The 27,300-nt window shown below is 33.3% G+C and overlaps 1 protein-coding gene across 1 annotated transcript; it reads left to right on the top strand.

Moving 5' to 3' along the window:
* Positions 1-4,276: 4,276 nt before the first annotated feature.
* On the top strand, positions 4,277-8,271 carry LOC127084073 (5-amino-6-(5-phospho-D-ribitylamino)uracil phosphatase, chloroplastic). The gene is made up of 10 exons (XM_051024462.1): positions 4,277-4,741; positions 4,817-4,885; positions 4,978-5,082; positions 5,797-5,851; positions 6,041-6,114; positions 6,271-6,354; positions 6,444-6,584; positions 6,980-7,045; positions 7,685-7,794; positions 7,978-8,271. Exons 1-10 carry the CDS (start codon positions 4,523-4,525, stop codon positions 8,147-8,149), a joined length of 1,095 nt encoding a protein of 364 aa, XP_050880419.1. The 5' UTR covers positions 4,277-4,522; the 3' UTR covers positions 8,150-8,271.
* Positions 8,272-27,300: the final 19,029 nt, after the last annotated feature.

Here is a 27,300-nt window from a genome sequence, read left to right as displayed (position 1 = left end):
TATGATGTGAAAATGAATCAAATGAATGGTGCAATGAGTCAAGGTTTACAAATGGTCATGAACATGAGAATTAGAATGTGAATTAGGTCTTGGTTAAAAAGAAAAGTTCATGTATTGTATAAGATGTCCATGGTCTAAAAGATGGACAATGAACATGATTCAAGGTGGTTTAAAGTGATCTTGGAAATGGGCATGGACATGTATTGTACTGAAAAAGAAAATAGTTGGAAAAGGTGGTTGACTTTGGTCAATTGGTTGGCCAAAAAGTAAACAGTTGACCAAAAGTCAACTTAGGTAAAAACATGTATTTTCTTATGGAAGACTGAATGTAGACCACAATACCTCTTTACCAAATAGATTATGCCATGATATTGACTAGTCTTGAACTAAAGAACACCAACCAAGCAACAGATCATGAACATGTACAACTTTGAATGAATCCTAATCAATGAATCATGACCATGAATCTTTATCAAACAAATGAACCATCCATTATAGACCAGATGAAGAAGATGAAGCCTCAATCTTGAATGTACACACCACTGATGATGATGCCATATCCAACAACCAGGGTTTTAGGAATTTGAATGATCATGATGGTACTTGCAATCCAACCTCCATGAATTAGGGTTTCTATTATGCCTCATGATGCATACCTTCAAGATGGAAAGTTCAAATATCACATGAATCCTAGCTTGAAGACTCAACCTTCCTTCCATGCCTTGTGTGATCGAGGCCCTTGAATCCATGATTTTATGATTTCCTCTATGCAAATGGAATGTGCATGATACTATGGGTATGTATATGAGATAAATGCTTATCAGGATATGCAAATACTTAGTGTTAATGACCTAGACAATCATTGTGAAGGGTAGGGTGAATTCCGGGGTATGACAATCTTATTTTTGGTTTCTCTTGTCCCTGCACATCCTCGTAAAATGGGAAAGTAAAACACAAAATAAGAACCACTAATAATATGATATGCATTATTCTATCTCATTCGTCTGTTCCCATTTTGTTTTGGCATCATGCTCTTCACATGGAAACTTATCTTTTAAACATGCTTCCCTGTAAAACAATTCAAAATCAGTCACCAACGCAACTCTTATATCTCTGAAATTCCATCTACACACAACTATGAGTTTTTGGTTATGTATGTTATCCTTTATTCTTATCCACTAACATTCATAAGTTACAACCTCGCTCTACTCCGTGTGTCTTCTTGGGTTATCCACCTAACCATTGAGGCTAAGTGTGTTATGATTTGTCAAATAGAAAATTAATAATTGCGAGGCATGTTATCTTTTATGAAATCCAATTTCCCTTCACCAAGTTACACTCTCTTTCCCCTCACTCTTATACCTTCCTAAATGATTATCTACACCCTTACCTGGTACATCAATGGCAAAATCAAATATCACCATCTGTTGCACATACCCAATCAACACTAGCAACCATAACTGACCAACCACCCTCACCTAGAAGTCAATAATCACTATCTCATAACTCCCAGACCAACTCGCGCACTACAACCTCTTCTCCCTCACCACCACCAATCCAACCACCTCCACCTTCACCTACACGAACCATCACCACTCATAGCATGAAATGCATTATTAAACCTAACACGATATTTACCATATCAGTCTGTCAACTTGATCAAACCATGTATCATACTTTAAAAAAAACTAGTCTTATCTGGCCCGAATTGGAAATCCACAATGCAATATGAATTTGATGCTCTAATTAGAAATAATATTTGGAGTTTAGTTCCTCGCCCTTGTGATGTTAATATTATTCGATCTATGTGGATTTTTAGGCCTAAGAAAAATTATAATGGCTCTGTTAAGCGTTATAAGGCTTGTTTTGTAGGTGATGGCAGGTCACAAGTTGTAGGCGTGGATTATGATGAAACTTTCAGTCATGTGGTGAAAATTGTTATCATTTGATCAAAAGGTAACTCACCGTCTAGGTAATGTGTTAATTCCTCTAGAACAAATGTTATGGGGATAGTTTCTTGTTGAGAAAAGTTCCTTAGCATTTGAGCAATGTTAGAAGTATTTAATCCATGGGTAGGTTGAGGAGATGATGTGACGTGACACATAGATAGGTTTTGGTCATGTTGTGGTGAAAGTGTGTGATCTAATGATGGTTTAGGTGATTGAAGTGGTGTTGGTGTGGGTAATTTAGTCATGAGAGAGGAATTGTAAGAATTTAAATTATCATCTGAGATAAAATTTAGATGAATACATGTGTTAACCATTTCTGCAGCATCTGAAGCATGTTGAACTTCTTCCTCATTAGCCTCAAGAGTGTGAGCAACAACTTCTTCTGAAACAACAAAAATACCAACATCAGAAGGGCCCTAGGTTTCCTTCTCCATAACTTTTGCCTCAACTTCAGCTTCTACTTGCTTCAACAGAGCTTTATTTATAAAATGCTTCTCCATAGCCTTATTGAGTAGAGTAGATGCAATCAATCTGGAAACTTCTTGAACATATTATGCTTGAATGTTCATAGCAACCTTATTCACAACCTTAGTCCTCTTAAATAGAGGTTGTTCATCTTCTTCTTCTTCATCATCATCATCAACTTCTGGTAGCACCATCTTCCTCAACTTTTTCTTCTTCTTAATAAACAGTTCAGAAGTGGTTGTCTTTTGAGGTGTCTTACTAGTAGCTCCACTCCTAGTCTTGGTAGGCATAAAGACAGTTGTGGAGACAACTTTTTGAAACTCCTTCTGAACTTCTACTTGATGTACAACCTTACTCTTAGGTGGCTTCTAAACCACCTTTTCAGACTTATAAGCAACTTGTTTCCTCTTTCTTGAAGGCCTGTACACATTGCCTTAAGGAGGGTCAGAAATGTCCTTCATGGTCAGAATAACGCCAGTTTGTTCCTTGACCATCTTTATGTATTCATGAATAACTTCAGGATTGTACAACCTAGAGATGATTAGGAAGTCATCAATATATATAGTCTTGTCATTACTGATCCTAAGGCTTGCAAAATATTAAATCATATCTTTCTTCTTGATAATGTTCATATTCCCTATCATAACAACTGGGAGAATATTCCTATATATCATCTTCATATCTTCATCAACACCAAAATCCATCAGAGTCTCAACGAACCTACTCTGATAAGGGAGATGTGTCACCGCTCGACTCTATGAGTGTGGGTGTACGTGGAGGTCTCCTATGCAATAACATTTTGAATGCATGTGCATTAAATGTGTATGTTTCACATGTTAACTACCTCATTCAAAAACACCATGGAGCTCGCCCAATCTAGTAAGAGCCTGTCATTCATATGAAACCTTTAATGATTTTATCATTTGAAAAAAGTGTCTCACTGGATTGAGAAGTGTAAGTGTAATATATAAACTATCTTTGGTCTCGATTCCCAAATAATATTGAACTTTATGGTGTACTAGAACAGTTCCCCCAATCGAGGCTAAGGGACTAAAGGGTCCGAACCCTGAACATGATCAGTGGTTCAACCCCTTCTTCCAGTACCAATGTTTCAATCGACCTTAAGTCAGTTACACTGCATCGACAATGTATTGTCTCTTCTAAATATACAACTCTTCACGATTTTGTCCTTTAAAAAATACATCTTATTAGTTTGAAGAATGTTAGTGTCGAATATATTCTGACAATTTGAGACTTTAAAATGTATCAAAATAACTTTATAAAAAAATAAAAAATATTTTAACTACACGTTATCATTTTTAAAATGATAATCAACCGTGCTTGAACCAAATATTTTTTTGATTATAGTGACCCAAATACTTAGGTAGTAAATAGAAAAGTTTAAAAAGAAAAAATGATAGAAACAAAAATATGTTAAAAGAAATATAGAACCAAAATAAATAATTAAACAAGAAAATATGTTTAATCAATTTTGAAAATTTGTATAAAAATAAATTAAAAGTTAACATATATCAAATTTTAAACTTAAATAATTTTTTAATTTTCATAAATTTAGATATTTTTATTTCTTAAAGTTAAAATCCGCGCGAATTTTTCTCTAAATTTTATCTTTAAAAACTAAAACTAAATAAAATTTAATATTTAAAAACTTTATTTAAAAGAATACAAGAATGGAAAAACAAAAACACGTCACATAAAGCAAAAGATTATGTAAGTGTATACTTTATTTTATTTCTGGTACATAATTCACTCTATTTTAAATGCCGCCTTATCCCATCCCACCATTTTTATCCAAAAAAGTTTCTTTATATAAGATGATCTCGTGATAAGTCACGTGAGTAGAGAATTAGAGACAAAACCCACTCACACCATTACCACAAAATTTTCATTTTTTTTGACCATACCAAAATCTCAATATTCTCCATTTGACCAAAAATTATCCACAATCACAATATTTAAACCTCAAAAATTTGGGAATAACAGAAATCAACACTGCAACCAAAACCGCAGCAAAACACATCATCACCACCACCATCTTCTACTTCTCTCTCGTTCCGCTTCCGTAACATTTTCCGTCTCCGAATTCAATGGACTCCGCCACTTTCTCCAATTCCAGAGCCTCTTCCCATGCAATTCCTCTCTCACGCCCTTATCGTCTTCAATCCCCTCGTTTTCCTCTCCATCTCCCATTTAAGCGGTTGGGATTAAACAGGAATCGCTTAATTGCCAGTTGCGCTTCTGACTCTGATGATTCCGCTTCGATTAATGGAATTCAGTTTACACCTAATAAGCTTTTCGTGCAGGAGGTAACTGTTCTACTAATTTTATTTTTTATTTTTAAACTTTGCTAGAGTGTTCGAATTCATTTTATTCTGTTTCAGGCTATTGGGGCTGAATATGGGGAAGGATTTGAAACTTTTAGGGCAGATGGACCGTTAAAAGTTGATGTGGTGAGGAATTTTTGTCAACATAATGAAATTTTTCAGTACTACTAGTATAGTTTAATTCATGGCTCATGTGTGTAAATTGTTGTTGAAAATAGGATTACTTGAATGATAATTTACAAGAAGGTATTCTTCAGCGAATTCGCTATGCCGTCAAGCCAGATGAGGCTTATGGTCTTATCTTCTGCTGGGACAATGTGGTGGTAAGTTATTTTAATTCATAATAACTCAAGTTCTTAGGTTTTTTTTGTCATATTGGATACATGGTTGTTTTTACTTTAGTATTTTACTGTGTTTAATTTAATGTATGATAAGTTATGCATGTTGATTTTATGACATTTATTGCTACATCACATGTAATATGTGTTAGTAATCACTATTACTAGTTATTATGAAGCAGATACGCATTCGAAAACCGAACACATCTTTAAAAAGTTATTTACAACCGCATTTATTGGTGTTATGTCGGTGTTAGGTACTAATATATGTTGGACATCGGACATGCATTGATTCGGGTCTGTGTTACATAGATTATTTGTGACTGTGAGATTGGAAGCGCGGATACCATACAACACATAGCGGTGCACCACAAATCTAATATGATCTGTTTGTTTTGATCGGGTCTGTATCACAAAATGTTGTATACTTGCGGTATTTCCGTGTCTGTGTTAATTGTTATAAAAAAGTTCAGAAAAAGGGGGAAATTATAGTGTACAACCAAAAAATGTCTGTCAAGTGTATGATTGATAGAGTGTCCAACATGTCTTTTTGTAAGTGTCCATGCTTCCTTGCTTGTAGCAGTGGGACAAACTACTTTAACTGTAGGTTTTTGAGAAAAGAGAATATGATTGCACTGCAGATAGTAATATCATGCATCCACTCAGTTTAAATTAATGTAATATACTAATATGTTTCAGGCTGATACTCGAGCTTTAAAGAGGAAAACATGGGAGCAGCTGGCTTTTGAAGAGGGTATGTTAATTGTTTTGATTGAGTTTGTAGGACTGAAATGGATTGATTTTGAGCATGTCCATTTGGATAGATGGAACAGAGAAAAAATTAAAGGATACAATTAGCAATACATAAGAAAATATAACAAGCAACCATTCCTTTACTAGTTCAGGTGATATTGAAAGGTTAATGTATAACATTTCTATGCAGGAAAGGATATTCCTAAAGCTAGTGAAATTGAAAGGTTAATGCTTCGTACAGGTGTTGATCATGTACTAAATAGGGTTAGTTGGCTTTTCCTTTTGACACTTGCTTTTATGTGGTCATTGAATTATGAACAAATACTTATTAGAAGGTTGTCCCATCATTAAAAATCTCCTACCTCGTATTAATCACTATCTACTTCTTATTTTTGCTGACTAGCCTTTCTTAAATTGCAGTATTTTCTCTCAGATAAGGAAGAAAATGAGCTGGATAGACTGAAGTTGAGGTTTTCTCAAATATTTTATGATAATCTTCTGAAAGTAAGGTGTTTCCTTGATTTGTTGTGGTGCCTATTATCTAGTGTTGTAATGGAATAATCTTGATATATATTGCATATAATCTTGTCTAGCTTGAAAGACCAATGGAGGGTCTGGAAGACTGGTTGGAAGCAGTTTATAATGCTCGTATCCCCTGTGCTGTTGTTTCAAGTCTTGATAGAAAAAATGTGGTAGAAGCTTTGGAACGAATGGGGCTCAATAAGTACTTTCAGGTTGGTAATACTTGTGAAGAGTTAAAATCATATTGTTATTAATGACTAAACTTACTTGATCTTAGGTTATATTCAAAGCGCCAAAGATCCTTTTTTTTCCTTTACTATATCACGGCCATTGGTATTCTCAGTATATTTTTGGAAGAATGCTGTTATAACATACTCTCCTAAAAGAAAAATGAAGTTTGTTTTAAATTGATTTAAGATCAAGATTTACTATACCAAATTGATTATTTTTAGAAGTTTGTTTTTCATGAGTAAATCCAACTTGGCCGCTTTATGACTAGAACTAATATTCCACCTATTGCGCATACTAGATATAGTATATAAATATTTAAATAAAGTTAACATGCTCACAAATTCGCCACTTTCTAATTGCCTCATTGGTTTTGCAGGCAATTGTAACAGAAGAGGATGGAATGGAGTCGATGGCTCATAGATTTCTGTCTGCTGCGGTTAAGGTATATTTCTTTTTAAGAATGACTATTATTTTATTATCACTATATTTATTTCGGTATTTTCACTCTCAGCTTTATAAATATAGGATAATTACATTTTGGCAAAAATACAGTTTTAAATATACTAATACTGCTGCGATCTTAAAGTACAAGTAGTAGTCTTCTATCTATGATGATAAAACATAAACTAGTATTCTATTGTCTATATAAAAATATTAATCAGATCGCAGGATTTATAATAGCATATGTTAAGTTGAGTATTACTCTGGATTTTTGAGTTGAAGGGTATTATTATGAGGGCTACGTTCATTGAGTTGCATGGTGCAAAACTAAGACTAGAGAGAGTTAAAAAATTTCCTTTTTGAAATTGTTTGCTGGATGATGTAGTTTTAAAAGTCAATTTTTTTTGACATCATGACCAGAGGTTCCTTTGGCTTTATCAGATTAAAGTCCTGATAGTTTGAGTTCTTTAGTAAAACATGGAAATTTTTTGGCGATTATAATATTTTTCCCAAATAATTTCTGCTGCTAATTGTGTGGCTTTAGACAAGTCCCACTGGCTAGTTTTCAGGAAAATCTTTCATAAATTCTTTCTACAAGTTACTGCTAGTTTTTAACTTGTTTGCCTAAAATGCTTTGCAGCTTGATCGGAAACCTTCCAAGTGTGTAGTTTTTGAAGATGATCCCCGAGGAGTAACTGCTGCGCACAATTGCACCATGATGGCTGTAGCATTGATTGGAGGTTATCCGGCGTGAGTAACTCACATTAAGCCTTCAATAAATAACATAAGATGCTAATATGAAAAATAAGATTCCATGAAACATACCCTGCATGCATATTTCCTATCTAATTTGCATTCTGTTGCACACTTTTTATTACTTGAAAATGTGTAATTATTCTTTTGGCATTTAGAAACTGATGTTGAAACACGCAGGTATGATTTGGGGCAAGCTGATCTTGCTGTCGCCAACTTCAGTGATCTTTCAGTAATCAACTTGAGGAGACTATTTGCGAACAAGGGCTCTACTTTTATGGACAGGCAGAAGCAGCAGATCGTAGATCAACATCCTCCGAAAAGGACACTTGGAATAGACACCATTTTCTGATATATTCACCTTCCCATTCTTTTTGCTCCCATCTGATAATTCTCCTTGTAATTATATATCATTATGAAGTCTAATATTTTATTAGCAAAAAAATATTGCAATCAGTTTGATCTGATCTATAATCCTTATGTTCTACATAATGTTTTTATTCTCCTTTTTCAAGCTTATTGAAAATGAAATTTGGGTCCCCAAAGGAGTTCTATGTGGATGCAACGCACCCTCCTTTTTTCTTTCACAAGGAAAAGCGGACATATTTTCTTACAAACTGGTTTTGAAGGGTTTATTATGGTGTCAAAATTAGGAAAAGAACTAAATTGGTTGTCAAGTTTTAATTTAGTAGACTAAATTCTTTGTAAATTTGAGTGATTAAATTACTCTGTACTACGATTTCAAGGATTATAATATTGATTTACTCCTATTTGTGGTATAAAGTAGGAGATCTAATACTGTCTCAAAGTACAGACTAAGAAAAGAAACATGATTTAGAAGCCTATCATAATTCTTGAAAATCGTCATCTTTGTTGAGTTATGTTTTGGAGGGGGGTAGTGGCGTGTTTTTTTTTATTTTTTTTTATTTTTTTATTTTTAAACTAAACAAATTCTAAAATCTTGACGATCAAAATGGTGATGTAAATATGTTATGTTCATCCATCACGATAAGAATGAAGTTCCCGTATGTTATATTAAAAAGTTAGTGGTAGTGTTAACAATTTATGTTTTAAACGTAAAAAATTCAACTGTTTTTCTTATGACTTCAATTTTTAAAAATTATAATAGTTATAGTTTCTATTACATATAACGACAATATTTTATTGAATCCAACGTAAGAGAAAATGTTTTGAGTAGTGTATAATAGAAAATTGTTTTCAGCCTCCATCGATTATGTTTTGAAATGAACTCTTATAATCAGACATGTTCTACATGAGTTTTGTCTGATTCAGAGCAGTTGTCTCTCAAGTCATTGATGTCACAAGTGAAATGAGAATTACATTAGAAGATTCGGGATTAGCTTTCTGGCCACTCTTCTTCACCGTCTTAGATTATCTTGGTAGGTCCTTCGCCTTGGAGAAGGGGAGCGAGAGAGACTATTGAGTGGAAGTAGGTAGCCTCGAGAACATGCACATTAAATGATTGTCTTGTAACTAAAAGGTTTTGCTGTTGTGACCTTGAAGTCGATATTTAATAGTTGACTTTACCTTTCAAACTTTCTTATATTTTTTTGATTGTAGGCTAGTCTCTTTCTCTTGGCTGGATAAATGGGGTCTCTTACCACAATTCACCTTTTCGATTCTTCATCCAAATGTCTTGCATTTCTTTCATTTATGGTTATCATTTCATGAGCCCAGAAGACATTCTTATCGACCTGTCACCAATTTTCCTCATTTTGCCTTTGCATTTGATCAATGTTTCTATGTTTTTGGTGATTTTTTCTACATCTTGTTTGCCTCTAGCTTTGTAGTTTCTTTGAGGTAACATTTATATCTTTACTCAGTTATTTTTGTTCTAACTTCTTTCTTAGCCAAGACTAACTTAACAAACCCAAATACGACATAAGTGACACTTCTTCGCATACTAGGATGATTGATCCTGAAATATTGGATGTGGTCCCTTTTAGTGGTGAGATCTCCTCATAAAAATTAGTGATAGTTGTGACTCTAGGAGGAGTTCTAGTGATGACGGTGATGGATCTAACAACCCTCAAGGTGAAGAGGAGCGAGAGGAGACAATAGAGGAAGATGAGGGAGCTAACCAATTTAGGCTTGTAATTAGAAATGTTGATTGTGGCTTTGCTTTTTATGAAGTACCCATGGTAAAACTGGAGACGGTTGGGGAGTACATGGGCGACTTGAGGGCCCATACTTATATTAAAGTCTTAAGGTCATTGCTCAGATGAAAGCTTAATGATGATGAAGTTATGTGGTACCTTAAACCTTGAGCATGTTCCAGAACTCACAGTCGTGAAGGTTCGAAGGGGAGAACAGGCTCTCAAGCTTCTTGCTGATACAAATTAGTATCCATAGGTGAAAAGAGACGTTATGGGGACGACCTCTACCCTTAATGAAACACGTAAAATGGAAATTGCTTATTGGGATGTTGGTTCGTCATCTAATTGGTTGACCTCTCACATAAATCCCGAAAAGAGATTGTGCAGTCGCTTCGAGGGATGTTCGTTGCCCTTTCATGAGTGATTATTTTCCATAATGAGATTTATAGTCCCTTTAAACGAGTTCAAAGTGGGGTTTTTGAATCGTCTAAAGATTTCTCTTTCGCAATTGTACTCAGTGAGTTGGACATATGTGAAAATATTTTAATATAGGTGCGAGTATAGAAACGAAGTGCCGAATCTAATGTTATTTTTTCATTTGTTCAACGTGCAACATACCTTTGCCACAACGGAGCAGGAGTAAGGGTTTCTTTCATTCTGTTAGGAGAAAAAGTGTTTGGTGTTTTCATAGATAGGTTCAAGAACTTCAAGGATATGTATTTTTTAGTTGTTCCTCAGAGTCGTGAGGTTCATGAAAGTTTGTGTGTCCTTTTGGATTTTTCCCCGTCTTGCCCCCTACTTAGGAGCCTCCATAATGTGTAGATGGATTCCCTAAATATTGGAATTGTAACAACTTTTTGGAGACTCCGAACAAGTATGTGTACAAGTCATAGGAACTATCACCAAAAGAAGAGAATTTAAAGGCCAAGCTTGTTGCCTTTTGGAGGGTCTAGGCTTTGCAGATGGAACCAATCCTTTAGACGGGACAACGTCTCATCAGAAAATGTGGTATATCGAGACACATCTGTTGGTTGAGGCGGCCGAAAAAGAAGAAAAGAAAAAGATATTTGGTGAGGAGAGGGAAGTATTCCCATGTATACTTTCATGGTTGTCTATATCTTATTTTAATCGTTGTTTTCCTTCTTTCTCGCAGATAACATGGGTATTGTTCATGATGTAATCAAGATGAAGAAGCCTCTTGGAAAGAGTACCCATCTACCTCCTCCTCCGGAGTAGAATGAGATGTGACGCGACTAACCAAAGAGGTGGTTGTCACGGGGAAAGATGATACACAAACTCCTGATCAAATGGAAAATCAACCCCCGGGACCCTATAAGGGGCGGCATACCAAGATCAACTGTCTTCTGAAACCAAGAGTAACAAATCTCACGACATGCTGGGAAATCATGTTATGGATCGATCGAAGGTAGCTGGTTATGACTCTTCAAAGCAGGAGAAAGGTAAAAAACTAGTTCAAGGTGGATCGACCTTATTTAAATTCAAATCAGTAGTGGCGAAAAACTATAGGGTTGTTATAGGGGTAACTCAAAGCGCTCCACCCATATTATTCATGCAACATTTTTCCTTACCAACGCCCCTACTCTTCAAAAGACGTGCAAGTTATAACACTAGAGGCCGTGGAGGGCGGAGAGTGGTTACATGTAACACCCGAGGGCGATTGAGTGGTTGTCGATGCACGAGGTATGACAATGAGACACTCCAAGCAACTTCTAGGGAAAACCCAGATTCACATCAGAATGAGAGAGATCCTAAGGCTGTTTAGGTATGAGACTGCATGGTTAAATGAAAGCTTATAATGATTAATTTCTACTACCTATACCATCAATGTGCATCTTATTTTTGGTAGCATAACAAATAAGAAATCAATAGTTAATCGTGCTTGAATTGGAGTAGTATTTCGATGGGTGACTTTATGGGAAATTTCCCGAAAAGTGTGTGAGTGAGGACAAAACATACTGAAAAGACCCGTGTTGGTTTGTGGGATCAGTCAGTAATCCTGAAAGCAATATGGAGCGTTACACAAGCCAGTTTTTTTGAAGGTGATTGTACCTATTTCTCCCGGCTGACTGAGACGAACAAAAAGGAGGCGATAAATCAAATATCCTACCATCTACATCACGTTGTCACACTGCTGCCTATTGGTGCCTTTGGATGGGGGGAGGTTTTGGCTCCGAATTGTATGCCGAAAGAAAATAAGTGTTTTGTATCGAATTTAATGTCAACTTGGGATAACATGATTATATCATAACTACCCTACCGCTTATAGTTTTCTCCATGATTGCTGCTTAAGAAAACATATTGAAATCGTTTAAACATCATTTATGAAAACAAACCTTCAATCATGATATAATGTAGTACTCAAGATTAATGGGACAAGATATGAAAACAATTTTGGTGATCACAACTGAGGTTGAATGATGAAGCGAAAAATGTTCATAGGTCGAAAATATGACATCAACGTCAACAAGTGAGAAACGATTCATTGAGAGACGAATAGATGGGGAAAAAGATCCAAAGTCAGAACTCATACACCTTTATAGTTGTTGTTGTATTTTTGAAATTCTAAGGATTATGGTATTTTCAATTAAAAAGAAAATATGTTATATGAGATAAAATTAAAAATTTAGAGAGAAAATACAAAGCAAGAAATGATAGAAAAATTAGGGTAAAAGATTCAACTGAAATTGTTTTATAGGGAAAGTTAACCTAATTATTAGGAAAATATATATCTTAAACAATTAAGGAGATTAAGATTGTTGCCCAAATAATTTCAAACACAAGAGAGAAGTTAATTGTATTTTACAAATATTTTGAAAGCGTAAAGATTAAAATCAATTTTAAGTTATTTTTTAAGAAGAATGGTAGAAAAAAAAGATGACAGGTAAACAAATAAGACAAATAAAAGATATAAGTGATAAGGAAACAACAAATAAGGTTTATCATGGTTCGACCTAAAACAACGAGGCCTACATTCCGTTCTAGAGGATAACATCTTGGGACTTTCCACTATCAATGAAGCTTTTAGCGAGGTTCAACTCACAACCTTTACACCAAACTTTTATCATAGGTTCAACTTACAACCTTTTACACCAAGATTTTATTACAAGTTCAAGTAACATTTATATTTATATTTTATAAGTTCAAGAGGACATCACTATCTTGGTTTTACAATATAGATTAAAATGGCAAAAATAATTACACAAATTACGGTATAATGGATTCTCTCTCGACACTAAAAATATATGAAGTGTATATAGATTATTAAAATAAAATGAGAGAAAAATATAAGGCTTTTTTAAGATGGTTGATATGTTTTAAAATGAACACATGACCTCTCTACATAGTAGATCAATCATTAATATTCACAAAAAGGACATTTTTGAAAAGGCTGAAAAAGGACATTTTTTAAAAGGCTCAAAAGCAGTCCATAATTTGGGAAAGTTTTGCTAATATTTGATCCATAATCGATTAACCTCAGACCATAAATGATTACTCAATGATAAAGTCCCCCATAATCAACTATACCATAACCATAATCTATTATAGAGAAAAAAACATTATAATCAATTTTCGATGAACTATAATCGATTATGTTTCAATAAAAGATTTTTGCCATTTCTAAAGAGTTTTTTTAGAAGTGTTTGAAAAAGATGATGTTTTAAAAATAGTTTTTATGAGTTTGTGTATATATTTTAGTATCAGGAGAATTATACACTATATTACAATATGATCCTACAAAAAGCAAATGACTTTGGATCAGAGGCGTCCTTTAAGATCCTAATATGTTCCTTGATGATGTCCATTGTATTTGAACTTTGTTAAGTCAATCTTCAGAGACTTTGTTTCATGCTTTTTAATTCTAGTCTATTTTAAAATAATATTAAAATGATGTTTGATCTTGTTGAGTTAATCATTAAAACACGTTTACACAGAGAACCATATTTTCCATTTTTTTGATGATGGAGAAATATCTCTCATGCAGATGGCTTAATAGAAAGGTTAAGAAGAAAAACAAATGAAGTTTTAACTTCTTAGACAAAAATAAAGAAGATACTCCCCCTCAGAGTATACTTCTTCCTTTTTTCCAATATAAAAAATCGAAAAAAGAAGTAAAATTAAAGAAAGCATAATAATAAGAAAATGAAAAAAAACAAAGATAAAAGAGATGGTCATATAATTGAAACAAGCGAGTTACATATGCAAAAGAATAGAAAAAAATATGTACAACAAAAAACAGAAACACGGAGAAAAAAACATAACAAGAATAATATGAAACTACATAACACTAATGCTCTGCACCATCATCAACATCCCTCATTTTGCATCACTGGCTGAACCTTATATTAAGGAGGAATGGAGATTCCCATGGAGGCGAGATGATATGAAATGTGATCAATTTGGATTGTTAGATGCCTGATGATGGAGCATTCTATTCTTCTCACGTTTTTCTGTTAGGATATGATGAAGGAGAGCATGAAATGAATGAGTTTGATGAAGATCGAGAGTTTGTCTTGTTTCACATTGTTCCTAATGAGTCGGAGGATGATTTGTATTATTCTTAGGAATTTAGACCCACACATTATCCTTTTTCGTTATTCCTATTTGGTTAAGATTTGGTTGTCCAATTCGGGATTTATTTGAAGTGCGCTCCTCATCTTCAATGTCAATAACTTTAATAAAATATTTTATAACCAAATGACCATACGGAAATTAACTAGTAGTTTTTAGAAATCCATCATATGTTACACCACACATTCAACCTAGTTTGTTGGAATATTTTTCAGCATCAACCAGATCAAGATAACATCTCTTATAAATGTTGTACTTTCTTGAAAAAAGAATACATTTGATTACATAAAAAAGAAGAAGACAACCCATGGTCATGAATCCTTTAGTGATAGGTGTTCCGCACCAGAGGTTGGATGGACTAAGCATGTATGAGATGATGAAAGCTCAAATTCATTGTCCAAGTTTTTGCCAGGACCATCGGAGAACATAATGGTGCTCTCATAGGATAAACCAACAAGATCAACATAGTAAAATGTAAGAGATTTTAGATGAATCTAAAGAATGAAAGAACATATCTTTTATAGCCCGACCATAATAATCGATTATGGACTAGGCATAATCAATTATGAAGCAAAATTACCTTTGCATAATTGATTAGAGGAACATCAATAATATATTATGGAGTTTTTAATATTGTAATTGATAATGATGGAGTGGGTAATCGATTATGATGTACGTTTTTTATTATTTAAATTGTTATAATCTATAATAGATAAGTCATAATCAATTTTAAAGCGAGAATACAAATTTTTTTACATGTTGGTGTGTTTGAGTTCATTTTGTCCCAATTGATTTTTGAATTTTCATTATATTTTTCTGTAAAATACATGTTTAATATACTTGAAAATATAATTAATAATATTAGTAGAAAATATAAATTTATTTGAATGATGAATAAATATGAAGGTTGTAATTTTAGTAAAATATCATAACATAGAAAATAATTGATTATACCTTGATTCTTCTTTAATCTACCGATTTACCTTCCTTATTTAGATTGAATTAGTACAAGTGGTGTTGCAATTTTGTGTATCCACCCCATGCATTCTTTGATTTGAAATTGTTGTTATCTTATATTTTTAGATGAACTTTTCTTAGATTTTTTTTTAAGATGTCATTATAAAATACACACACCCTTTTTTTTTTCAATGAAAGATAATAATATTTCATTGTCTCTGATCATGTGCGATTTTTCTTGACTTTTGATACAATCATTTTGGATAGTTTAAAGTTAACGTAAAACATGTTTCCTTCTTAAATCCATTTTCTAGTGGCTTTTTCGTGATCTTTTATTATATAACAGGAAGAAAAGTGTGACCAAATTCACTATAATTAAAACACTTAGACATATTATTAGAGTTCCTAATTGGACGACAATTTTTTAAAAAAGATTTAGTCTTAATTTTAGGTTGATAATCTAAATCAACTTTATTATAAGAATGATTTTTTAATGTATCATATATTTCTTATATATTACGTAAAAATTCAAAAGTGCATTCAATTTTTAGAGACGCACTTCAATACACATATTTTATTTGTTTTTGAATCGTAACTCAATTTAATAAATAAATTTATTTCGAAAATGTATATCCGAAAAGTTTCTAAAAATATATTTTTAGAAACTAAATATATGCTAGATAATGCAATGTATACGCATTAAGGTTAAATGATGGAATATAAATGCCCCTCTTTTTCTTTTACTATAACCATTATGATCTTCACCAAAGGAAATACCAATCTCACCTAAATGAGTCTGCCATGAATATGTTTGCAGCTCCTTCATCTTAGTACACAGAAGATTGGCTCTTTCTGCAATTCTCATTCTTTTACTATAACCGAAACACGTGCAACAAATTGATTCAGCTAGATCCGTCTTATTATCAAAATTGAGACCTATTGCATCACCAATTTGCATTTGGATATTTGTAATGTCTGATTTGTTAGTCACAGTTTCTTAGCTAGATCATATACATTGCCCTATCTTCAAATATTAGACATTGCACTATTTTTGAGAAAATTGTCATTCTACTTAATGGAAGCTCTTTTTTCAAGATCAACACCATATTCAACTTCAATTTCTTGAATATTTCTTTTCATGACGAGTTCTTTCTCTTTTTAAGTTTTCTAATATGATTTAGCTCGTGCACAAGTTCCTACAATTTACCAAACACAATGGTAAAATTCCTAGAAGGATAATCCTTAGATTTTGAAATTGTATTTGCATAGGTTGCCAACAAAAATTTAAGCATATGAGAAATTGTATTTTGTTAGTGTTGTGAAAGTGATACTCAAAAAACATAGTCGATAAATCCTTCGATTTCGATTTTACTATCATCACCACAGGCTCCGTCATAAATCATGACTCTGTTCAGAGACTCATTTATGTATCTTATGATCCACTTTAATGCTTGCTAGTGCGCTTTGCCAGGATTGACCATATATCTGCTTACAAGGCTCACTCCGTACGTTATGTATGACCTCGTACAAACCATAACATACATCAAATAACCTACTATACTAGCATATGGAATGCTATTTATACAAACTCTTTCAATTTCAGGACTTTGAGTCGTACTTATCTTGAACGGAGAATTAGTCGGTGTTAGAACAAGCTTTGAATTCGACATACCAAACTTGTTGAGAATCTTCTTCAGGCATGTCTCTTGAGATAAGCACAATATCGATTTCTTTCTATCTCTCTGGATGTCAATCCCAAGAATCCTGTAGACAGCTCCCAGATCCTTCATGTCGAACTCTTTGTCTAGTTCAACCTTCACCTTCATAACATCTTCGACACTATTGCTTGCTATGAGGATGTCATCCACATAAAGCAAAAAACATAACAAGTGAATTTCCAGATTAAAATCTGAGGTAAACATAGTGGTCAAACTGGCTTATAGTGAAACCTATGTGTGTCATGAACTTGTCGAATCTCCTATGCCATTGTTGAAGAGATTGTTTCAAACCATATAACGATCTATTCATCTTGCACACATCATATTCCTTTTCCTTTTTTCGCATACCCTTCAGGTTTCCTCATAAGGATTGTTTCATCTATATCACTATACAGGAAGGTTGTCTTCACATCCATTTGTTCATGTTCTAGGTCTAATTTTACCATAATGACTAACAACATTCTAATGGATCTATGTTTTACAACAGACGAGAACACATCATTAAAGTCGACACCTTCTTTCTAACTGAACCCTCTAACAACCAAGCTTGCCTTAAATCGCTTCGACATCACTCATTTGATTCCTTGCTTAACCTTGAAAATCCACTTACAATTGACTAACATATCCCTTGTAGGTTTCTTGATCAGCTCCTAAGTATTATTATCATGAAGATATTTCATCTCAACATCAATGGCTTTCATCCATTCAGTCTTATATCGACTCATCACGACTTCCTTGTAGTTTCTAGGTTCTTCATCAAGAACCTCACTTGCAGAGATTAAGGCGAATGCTATGAGATATGCATAACCAAGTCTCTGAGGTGGCTTGATGATTCTTCTCGACCTATCTATTTCCAGCAGATAGTCATTATCAGTCTCCTCATCTTCATCGACAACCTGTGCTTCTTCTTCGACTTCATCTAGGTTATGCAATTCAGCATCACTATGTTCCACCTCAACAAGAATATCTTCACGTTCCAGCTCCTCTACAGAAATCTCCGTACTTCGAATAACATTATCAATTTTCTTGAAAGCCATCTCAACTTCATTGAAAACTAGATCTCGACTTGTGATACACCTCCCGTGACATGACTCTAGGCACCACAACCTATAAGCTTTGACTCCTTCAAGGTATCCAAGGAACATACATCTCAGAGCTCTGGATTCGACTTTGTCTTGCCTAATATGAGCATATGATACATAACCAAATACTCTAAGTTTTTCGAGGTCTGGTAGATGACCTGACCAAACTTCTTCAGGTGTCTTCATCCCCAAGGTAGTCGTAGGGAACCTATTTATCAGGTATGTTGCAGTCACAACAACCTCGACCCATAATACCTTTTTCAATCCAACACTAATTGACATGCATCTAACCCTTTCCATAATGGTTTCATCAAACCTTTCATCCAAACCATTTTGTTGGTGAGTACATGTAGTAGTTATATGCCTTGCAATACCAGACGCACCATAATAGCTATCAAAAGCCTTATTGTAAAACTCAATACCATTGTCAGTCCTCAACCTCTTGACCTTCCTGCCAGTTTAGTTTTCGACCAGGGAATTCCAAATTTAGAATTTTCAAAATTTTCATCCTTAGATTTCTAAATGAATACCCACAAGTTTCGTGAGTAATCATCAACCATGGATAGAAAATATCTTGCACCTGAGTGTGAGGGATTCCTTGTAGCCCCCCAAAGTTCAATATGGATATAATCAGGGATCCATGTGTTTTTTGTTTACCTTTGTTAAACTTCACACTACATGATTTACCAAATACACAAGGTTCATAAAACTCTAGTTTTTCGACCTTGTCACCACATAGCAGATTTTTTTCAAGAGTTCGACTAGACCTCTTTCACTGACATGACCAAGTCTCTTGTGCCATATCTCAGTCTTCAACACAGGTTTTATGGATGCCACATCTGCCGAACCACTTACAACCACAACCTTAAGGGTATACAAGCCTTGTTTCTTCACACCTCTCAAGAATTCCTTCGATGCCTTCACCAGCCTTAGGATACTTTTCTCTCATTTGCAAACATATCTTTTCTTGTCGAATTCACCAAGAGAAATCAAATTTCTCTAAAGTTCAGGTACATATATGACATCAGACAATAGCCTTATTGACTCATCATAGAGCTTGAATCTCACTGATCCAATACCTGCAACTTTGCAAGCTTTGTTGTTTCTCGACGACACTGATCCACCATTTTTATCACATAATTCCTCAAACTAGTATTTGTTTGGAGTCATGTGCCAAGTACACCCTGAATCCATAATCCATTCCTTGCTAAAGTCGTTGCTTGAAACCACTAGGATATCAAATGATTCATAACCATCTTGCACAGTGGTTGCATTACCATTACCATTACCCTCCTTCTTACAATGATACCACCTAATCTCAGTCTTCAACACAGGTTTTATGGATGCCACATCTGCCGAACCACTTACAACCACAACCTTAAGGGTATACAAGCCTTGTTTCTTCACACCTCTGAAGAATTCCTTCGACGCCTTCACCATCCTTAGGATACTTTTCTCTCCTTTGCAAACATATCTTTTCTTTTCGAATTCACCAAGAGAAATCAAATTTCTCTAAAGTTCAGGTACATATATGACATCAGACAATAGCCTTATTGACTCATCATAGAGCTTGAATCTCACTGATCCAATACCTGTAACTTTGCAAGCTTTGTTGTTTCTCGGTAACACTGATCCACCATTTTTATCACATAATTCCTCAAACTAGTATTTGTTTGGAGTCATGTGCCAAGTACACCCTGAATCCATAATCCATTCCTTGCTAAAGTCGTTGCTTGAAACCACTAGGATATCAAATGATTCATAACCATCTTGCACAGTGGTTGCATTATCATTATCCTTTACACCATGATTATTCAAACGTTCAGGGCACATCTTTCTTGTATAACCCTCCTTCTTACAATGATAACACCTAATAGCAAGAGCATTTCCACCATAAGAATTATGTAGAACTTAACCCTTCTTCTTCTCAAACCTACCATCTTTCTTCAAGAATTTCCTCTTAACAGATAAATCATCACCAACAGACGATGGTTTATGCTCCTTTCATTTGTTTAAGTCCTTAGAGTACAAGGTTGATTGAACCTCTTCAAAGGTCAATGAATTTATTCCATACAATAGAGTTTCTTTGAAATGAGCATGATACTTAGGTAAAACACACAACAACAACAACAAATGTTTGATCTTCATCATCAATCTTGACCTCAATATTTTCAATATCAAGAATCAACTTGTTGAACATATCCAACTGCTTAGCCAAAACTTTGTCTTCACTCATCTTGAATGAATACAAAGCTTGCTTAAGGTGTAAGCGATTGGCCAAATATTTGGTCATTAAAAGATGAGGTGTGTTTATGGAAAGTCCCCAATTTAAGAGAATTGTTTAAAATAATTATTTCTCTTAGACGATTTGTCTATACACAAGAGTACGAATCTAATGCCACTTGTTGACTATGCAACTTCAAGCACAAGGAAGAAAGATGATGGGGTGGGGGGTGGGATGGGGGGTTGAATTGTTTGAAAAAATGTAAAGCGTAATGATTTAACTAGTTTTAAAGTTATTTCATAAGAAGAGGGTAGAAGAAGAAGATGACAAATAAATAAATAAATAAGACAAAATAAAATATATAAGAGATGAGGAAGGTTTACGCCTGATCTATCCTAGTTCGATCAAAAATCACGAGGTCTATGTATAGCCCCCAAGGGTAACACCTTGAGGTATTCCAATATCAACCAAACTTTTAAAACATGCTAAGCTCACAACCTTTACAACAAGATTTTTTTATCACATGTTTAACTTGTAACCTCTTACACTAAGTTTTTATCACATGTTCAACTTACAATCTTTATATTTTATAAGTTCAAGAGAGCATCACTCTCTTTGTTTTACAATATGGATCAGAGTAAAAATAATAGTTAGACAAGTTAATGTGTAATGATTTCTTTCTTAGCACTAAAAGTACATAAAGTGTAATGGTTTCTCTCTTAGTCCTAAAAGTACATAAAGTGTATACAAAATAGAATCAGAGAAGAAATAAAGGCTTTTTTTTTTCAAATTACTAATATGTTTTTAAATAACCACAAAACCTCTTTACATAGTAGAACAATCATTAATATTCATAAAAAGAGAAACTTTGTAAAAGACCCAAAACTGATCCATAATTGATTATGACAAGGTTGTAATTGATAATGCATAAGAAATTTTAGAAAATTATGCTCAGATATGATCCACAATCGACTAGGCTCAATCCATAATCAATTACTCAGTGATAAATGCCTTGTAATCGGTTATACAATGAGCTAATTAATTAGGCTTCAGTAAAAAAATATTTTTTCCTTTTTCAAATGATTTTTTAGAAGAGTTTGAAAAGGATGAAGTTTTGAAAATAGTTCGAGTCATTCACCGGAGAGTTTATTTCACACTATATTACAATATGATCCTAAGTAAAGTAAAAGTCTTAAGTTTCGTATCATGGTGTGCTTTAAGATTCAAATCTGTTCCTTGATGATGTTCATTGTATTTGACATTTGTTGAGTTAATAATCAAAGAGTTTATTTCACGCTTTTTAATTCAGATACATTCCTTGATGATATTTATGATGTTTGATCTTGTTGAGTCAATCATCAAAATTTGATTACACATAAAATCAAAAAGATTACCATAAGAGTAGTTAAATTGCTGAGATTAATGATTTTCACACATTCACAAGTCGATATAGGATTTATAATAGCTAGCTCTCTATTTTACGACACAACGGTGATAATGTTCACAAATTGTGTTAATTGTTTTTATCCCATTATCTCACAATTCAAACTAATCAATAAAGCAACACAATTGTGCATTTGTATACCCTTGAAATAAATAATTTATGTTAATCGAGATAGACAAATATGTGATTTAGCTTCGAGAGATATCCCCTTATCCAATAGGAGGTTATTTGAGTGCAAATATAGTTGAGTGTGTGGCGGTCAAATCTTTCTCAGATTTATCGATGTCTATGAGGGTCGTATAAGTTATAATCAATCAAGATTTAATATAATTTGATAATTGAATAATTTACTCGTAATTCATATTTATCACAATTCTAGAGGAAGAAAGTTGAAAGCAAGGAACCAAATTTTAAGATATTTGCGTACATATGGATAAGTAAGAATGGGAAATATTGAGGAATAAGAGAATCAAATTGAATGCGGGGCATGATGTAGTCCCATTAGTGGAGAACTCATACATAAGTGGCCTAGCACTAGCAAGACTAAATTGTGTAGACCATTTTACTTTGGCTAGTAGATTAGAGTTTGTTTATAAATATTATACTTATAAATTTTTTCAATCCACATAATCAATAAAAAAGATTTTTAAAGAATTCAAAGTTGAGAGTTGAGAAAATAGAATCACATTTAAAACTATTAATTAATATCTCAAATATTTTTTTCCGCTCAACAAGTGTAAATATTTTTAAAAACAAATAATTAATTTAAAATATTTTTTTATTATCAAAATAAAAATAAAGAACCTTTTAAAAAACTTTAAATTATGTTACAAACTTAGTTATGCCTATATCTATAAAGGTTAATAATATACTATTAAATTATACCTTCAATTCTTACGTTGTAATTGATAAACTTTGGCTTTTCATCCGACTTAAATGATATTTTAAATTTTTTAATGTGAATTTAATTTAATGAGCTTGTGAAGCACATAATAATAGCAAAAAATTCAACTGAGTTGTTATGAAGTTATGATGACATGGCAGAAGTGGATGCCCACAAGTAGATCGAGATTGGTTGTGATACACCTCCCGTGACATGACTTTAGGCACCATAACCTATAAGCTTTGACTCCTTAAAGGTATCCAAGGAACATACATCTCAGAGCTCTGGGTTCGACTTTGTCTTGCCTAATATGAGCATATGATACATAACCAAATACTCTAAGTTTTTCGAGGTCTGGTAGATGACCTGACCAAACTTCTTCAGGTGTCTTCATCCCCAAGGTAGTCGAAGGGAACCTATTTATCAGGTATGTTGCAGTCACAACAACCTCGACCCATAATACCTTTTTCAATCCAACACTAATCGACATGCATCTAACCCTTTCCATAATGGTTTCATCAAACCTTTCATCCAAACCATTTTGTTGGTGAGTACATGTAGTAGTTATATGCCTTGCAATACCAGACGCAACACAATAGCTATCAAAAGCCTTATTGCAAAACTCAATACCATTGTCAGTCCTCAACCTCTTGACCTTCCTGCCAGTTTAGTTTTCGACCAGGGACTTCCAAATTTTAGAATTTTCAAAATTTTCATCCTTAGATTTCTAAATGAATACCCACAAGTTTCGTGAGTAATCATCAACTATGGATAGAAAATATCCTGCACCTGAGTGTGAGGGATTCCTTGTAGTCCCCCAAAGTTCAATATGGATATAATCAGGGATCCATGTGTTTTTCGTTTACCTTTGTTAAACTTCACCCTACATGATTTCCCAAATACACAAGGTTCACAAAACTCTAGTTTTTCGACCTTGTCACCACATAACAGATTTTTTTCAAGAGTTCGACTAGACCTCTTTCACTGACATGACCAAGTCTCTTGTGCCATATCTCAGTCTACAACACAGGTTTTGTGGATGCCACATCTGCTGAACCACTTACAACCATAACCTTAAGGGTATACAAGCCTTGTTTCTTCACGCCTCTCAAGAATTCCTTCAACGCCTTCACCAGCCTTAGGATACTTTTCTCTCATTTGCAAACATATATTTTCTTGTCGAATTCACCAAGAGAAATCAAATTTCTCTAAAGTTTAGGTACATACATGACATCAGAGAATAGCCTTATTGACTCATCATAGAGCTTGAATCTCACTGATCCAATACCTGTAATTTTGCAAGCTTTGTTGTTTCTCGACAACACTGATCCACCATTTTTATCACATAATTCCTCAAACTAGTATTTGTTTGGAGTCATGTGCCAAGTGCACCCTAAATCCAAAATCCATTCCTTGCTAAAGTCGTTGCTTGAAACCACTAGGATATCAAATGATTCATAACCATCTTGCACAGTGGTTGCATTACCATTATCCTTTCCACCATGATTATTCAAACGTTCAAGGCACATCTTTCTTGTATGATCCTCCTTCTTACAATGATAACACCTAATAGCAGGAGCATTTCCACCATAAGAATTATGTAGAACTTAACCATTCTTCTTCTCAAACCTACCATCTTTCTTCAAGAATTTCCCCTTAACAGACAAATCATCACCAACAGACGATGGTTTATGCTCCTTTCATTTGTTTAAGTCCTTAGAGTACAAGGTTGATTGAACCTCTTCAAAGGTCAACGAATTTATTTCATACAATAGAGTTTCTTTGAAATGAGCATGATACTTAGGTAAAACACACAACAACAACAACAAATGCTTGATCTTCATCATCAATCTTGACCTCAATATTTTCAATATCAAGAATCAACTTGTTGAACATATCCAACTGCTTAGCCAAAACTTTGCCTTCACTCATCTTGAATGAATACAAAGCTTGCTTAAGGTATAAGCGATTGGCCAAATATTTGGTCATTAAAAGATGAGGTGTGTTTATGAAAAGTCCCCAATTTAAGAGAATTGTTTAAAATAATTATTTCTCTTGAGACGATTTGTCTATACACAAGAGTAAGGATCTAATGCCACTTGTTGATTATGCAACTTCAAGCACAAGGAAGAAATATGATGGGGGTGGGGGGTTGAATTGTTTGAAAAAATGTAAAGCATAATGATTTAACTAGTTTTAAAGTTATTTCATAAGAAGAGGGTAGAAGAAGAAAAAGATGACAAATAAATAAATAAATAAGACAAAATAAAATATATAAGAGATGGGAAAGGTTTACACCTGATCTATCCTAGCTCGACCAAAAATCACGAGGTCTATGTATAGCCCCCAAGGGTAACACCTTGAGGTATTCCAATATCAACCAAACTTTTAAAACATGCTAAGCTCACAACCTTTACAACAAGATTTTTTATCACATGTTTAACTTGTAACCTCTTACACTAAGTTTTTATCACATGTTGAACTTACAATCTTTATACTTTATAAGTTCAAGAGAGCATCACTCTCCTTGTTTTACAATATGGATCAGAGTGAAAATAATAGTTAGACAAGTTAATGTGTAATGATTTCTTTCTTAGCACTAAAAGTACATAAAGTGTAATGGTTTCTCTCTTAGTCCTAAAAATACATAAAGTGTATACAAAATAGAGTCAGAGAAGAAACAAAGGTTTTTTTTTCAACAAAACCTCTTTATATAGTAGAACAATCATTAATATTCATAAAAAGAGAAACTTTGTAAAAGACCAAAAACTGATCAATAATTGATTATGACAAGGTTGTAATTGATAATGCATAAGAAATTTTAGAAAATTATGCTCAGATATGATCCACAGTCGACTAGGCTCAATCCATAATCAATTCCTCAGTGATAAATGCCTTGTAATCGGTTATACCAGAATCATAATTAATTAAAGAGTAAACAATGCCTTAAACCGATTATCAATGAGCTAATTAATTAGGCTTCAGTAAAAAAATATTTTTTCCTTTTCCAAATGATTTTTTAGAAGAGTTTGAAAATGATGAAGTTTTGAAAATAGTTCGAGTCATTCACCGGAGAGTTTATTTCACACTATATTACAATATGATCCTAAGTAAAGTAAAAGTCTTAAGTTTCATATCATGGTGTGCTTTAAGATTCAAATATGTTCCTTGATGATGTTCATTGTATTTGACATTTGTTGAGTTAATAATCAAAGAGTTTATTTCACGCTTTTTAATTCAGGTACATTCCTTGATGATATTTATGATGTTTGATCTTGTTGAGTCAATCATCCAAATTTGATTACACATAAAATCAAAAAGATTACCATAAGAGTAGTTAAATTGCTGAGATTAATGATTTTCACACATTCACAAGTCGATATAGGATTTATAATAGCTAGCTCTCTATTTTACGACACAACAGTGATAATGTTCACAAATTGTGTTAATTGTTTTTATCCCATTATTTCACAACTCAAAGCTAATCAATAAAGCAACACAATTGTGTATTTGTTTACCCTTGAAATAAATAATTTATGTTAATCGAGATAGACAAATATGTGATTTAGTTTCGGGAGATATCCCTTTATTCAATAGGAGGTTATATGAGTGCAAATATAGTTGAGTGTGTGGCGGTCAAATCTTTCTTAGATTTATCGATGTCTATGAGGGTCCTATAAATTATAATCAATCAAGATTTAATATAATTTGATAATTGAATAATTTACTCGTAATTTATATTTATCACAATTCTAGAGGAAGAAAGTTGAAAGCAAGGAACCAAATTTTAAGATAGTTGCTTATATATGGATAAGAAAGAATGGAAAATATTAAGGAATAAGAGAATCAAATTGAAAGTGGGGCATGATGTAGTTTCATTACTGGAGAACTCACACATAACTAGCTTAAACACTAGCAAAACTAAATTGTGTAAACCATTTTATTTTGGTGAGTAGATTAGAGTTTATTTATTAATATTATACTTATTAATTTTTTCAACCCACATAATCAATCAAAAAGATTTTTTTATACATTTTTATCCGTTAGTCTTTTTATCTTTATAATAGTTAAAGAATTCAAAGTTGAGAGATGAGAAAATAGTATCACATTTAAAATCTAATAATTGATATTTCAAATAATTTTTTTCAGCTCAACAAGTGAAAATATTTTAAAAAACAAATCATTAATTTAGAATATTTTTTTTATTATCAAAATAAAAATAAAGAACCTTTTAAAAAACTTTAAATTATGTTACAAACTTAGTTATGCCTATATCTATAAAGGTTAAAAATATAAGATTAAATTATACCTTCAATTCTTATGTTGTAATGGATCCATATGTAAACTTTGGCTTTTCATCCGACTTAAATGATATTTTAAATTTTTTAATGTGAATTTAATTTAATGAGCTTGTGAAGCACATAATAATAGCAAAAATTCAACTGAGTTGTTATGAAGTTATGATGACATGGCAGAAGTGGATGCCCA

The sequence above is a fragment of the Lathyrus oleraceus genome, chromosome 5, assembly GCF_024323335.1.
Source record: "Lathyrus oleraceus cultivar Zhongwan6 chromosome 5, CAAS_Psat_ZW6_1.0, whole genome shotgun sequence".
NCBI lineage: Eukaryota > Viridiplantae > Streptophyta > Magnoliopsida > Fabales > Fabaceae > Lathyrus > Lathyrus oleraceus.
The sequence above is the reverse complement of the archived record's forward strand: the minus strand, read 5'-3'. Positions and strand labels throughout refer to the sequence as shown.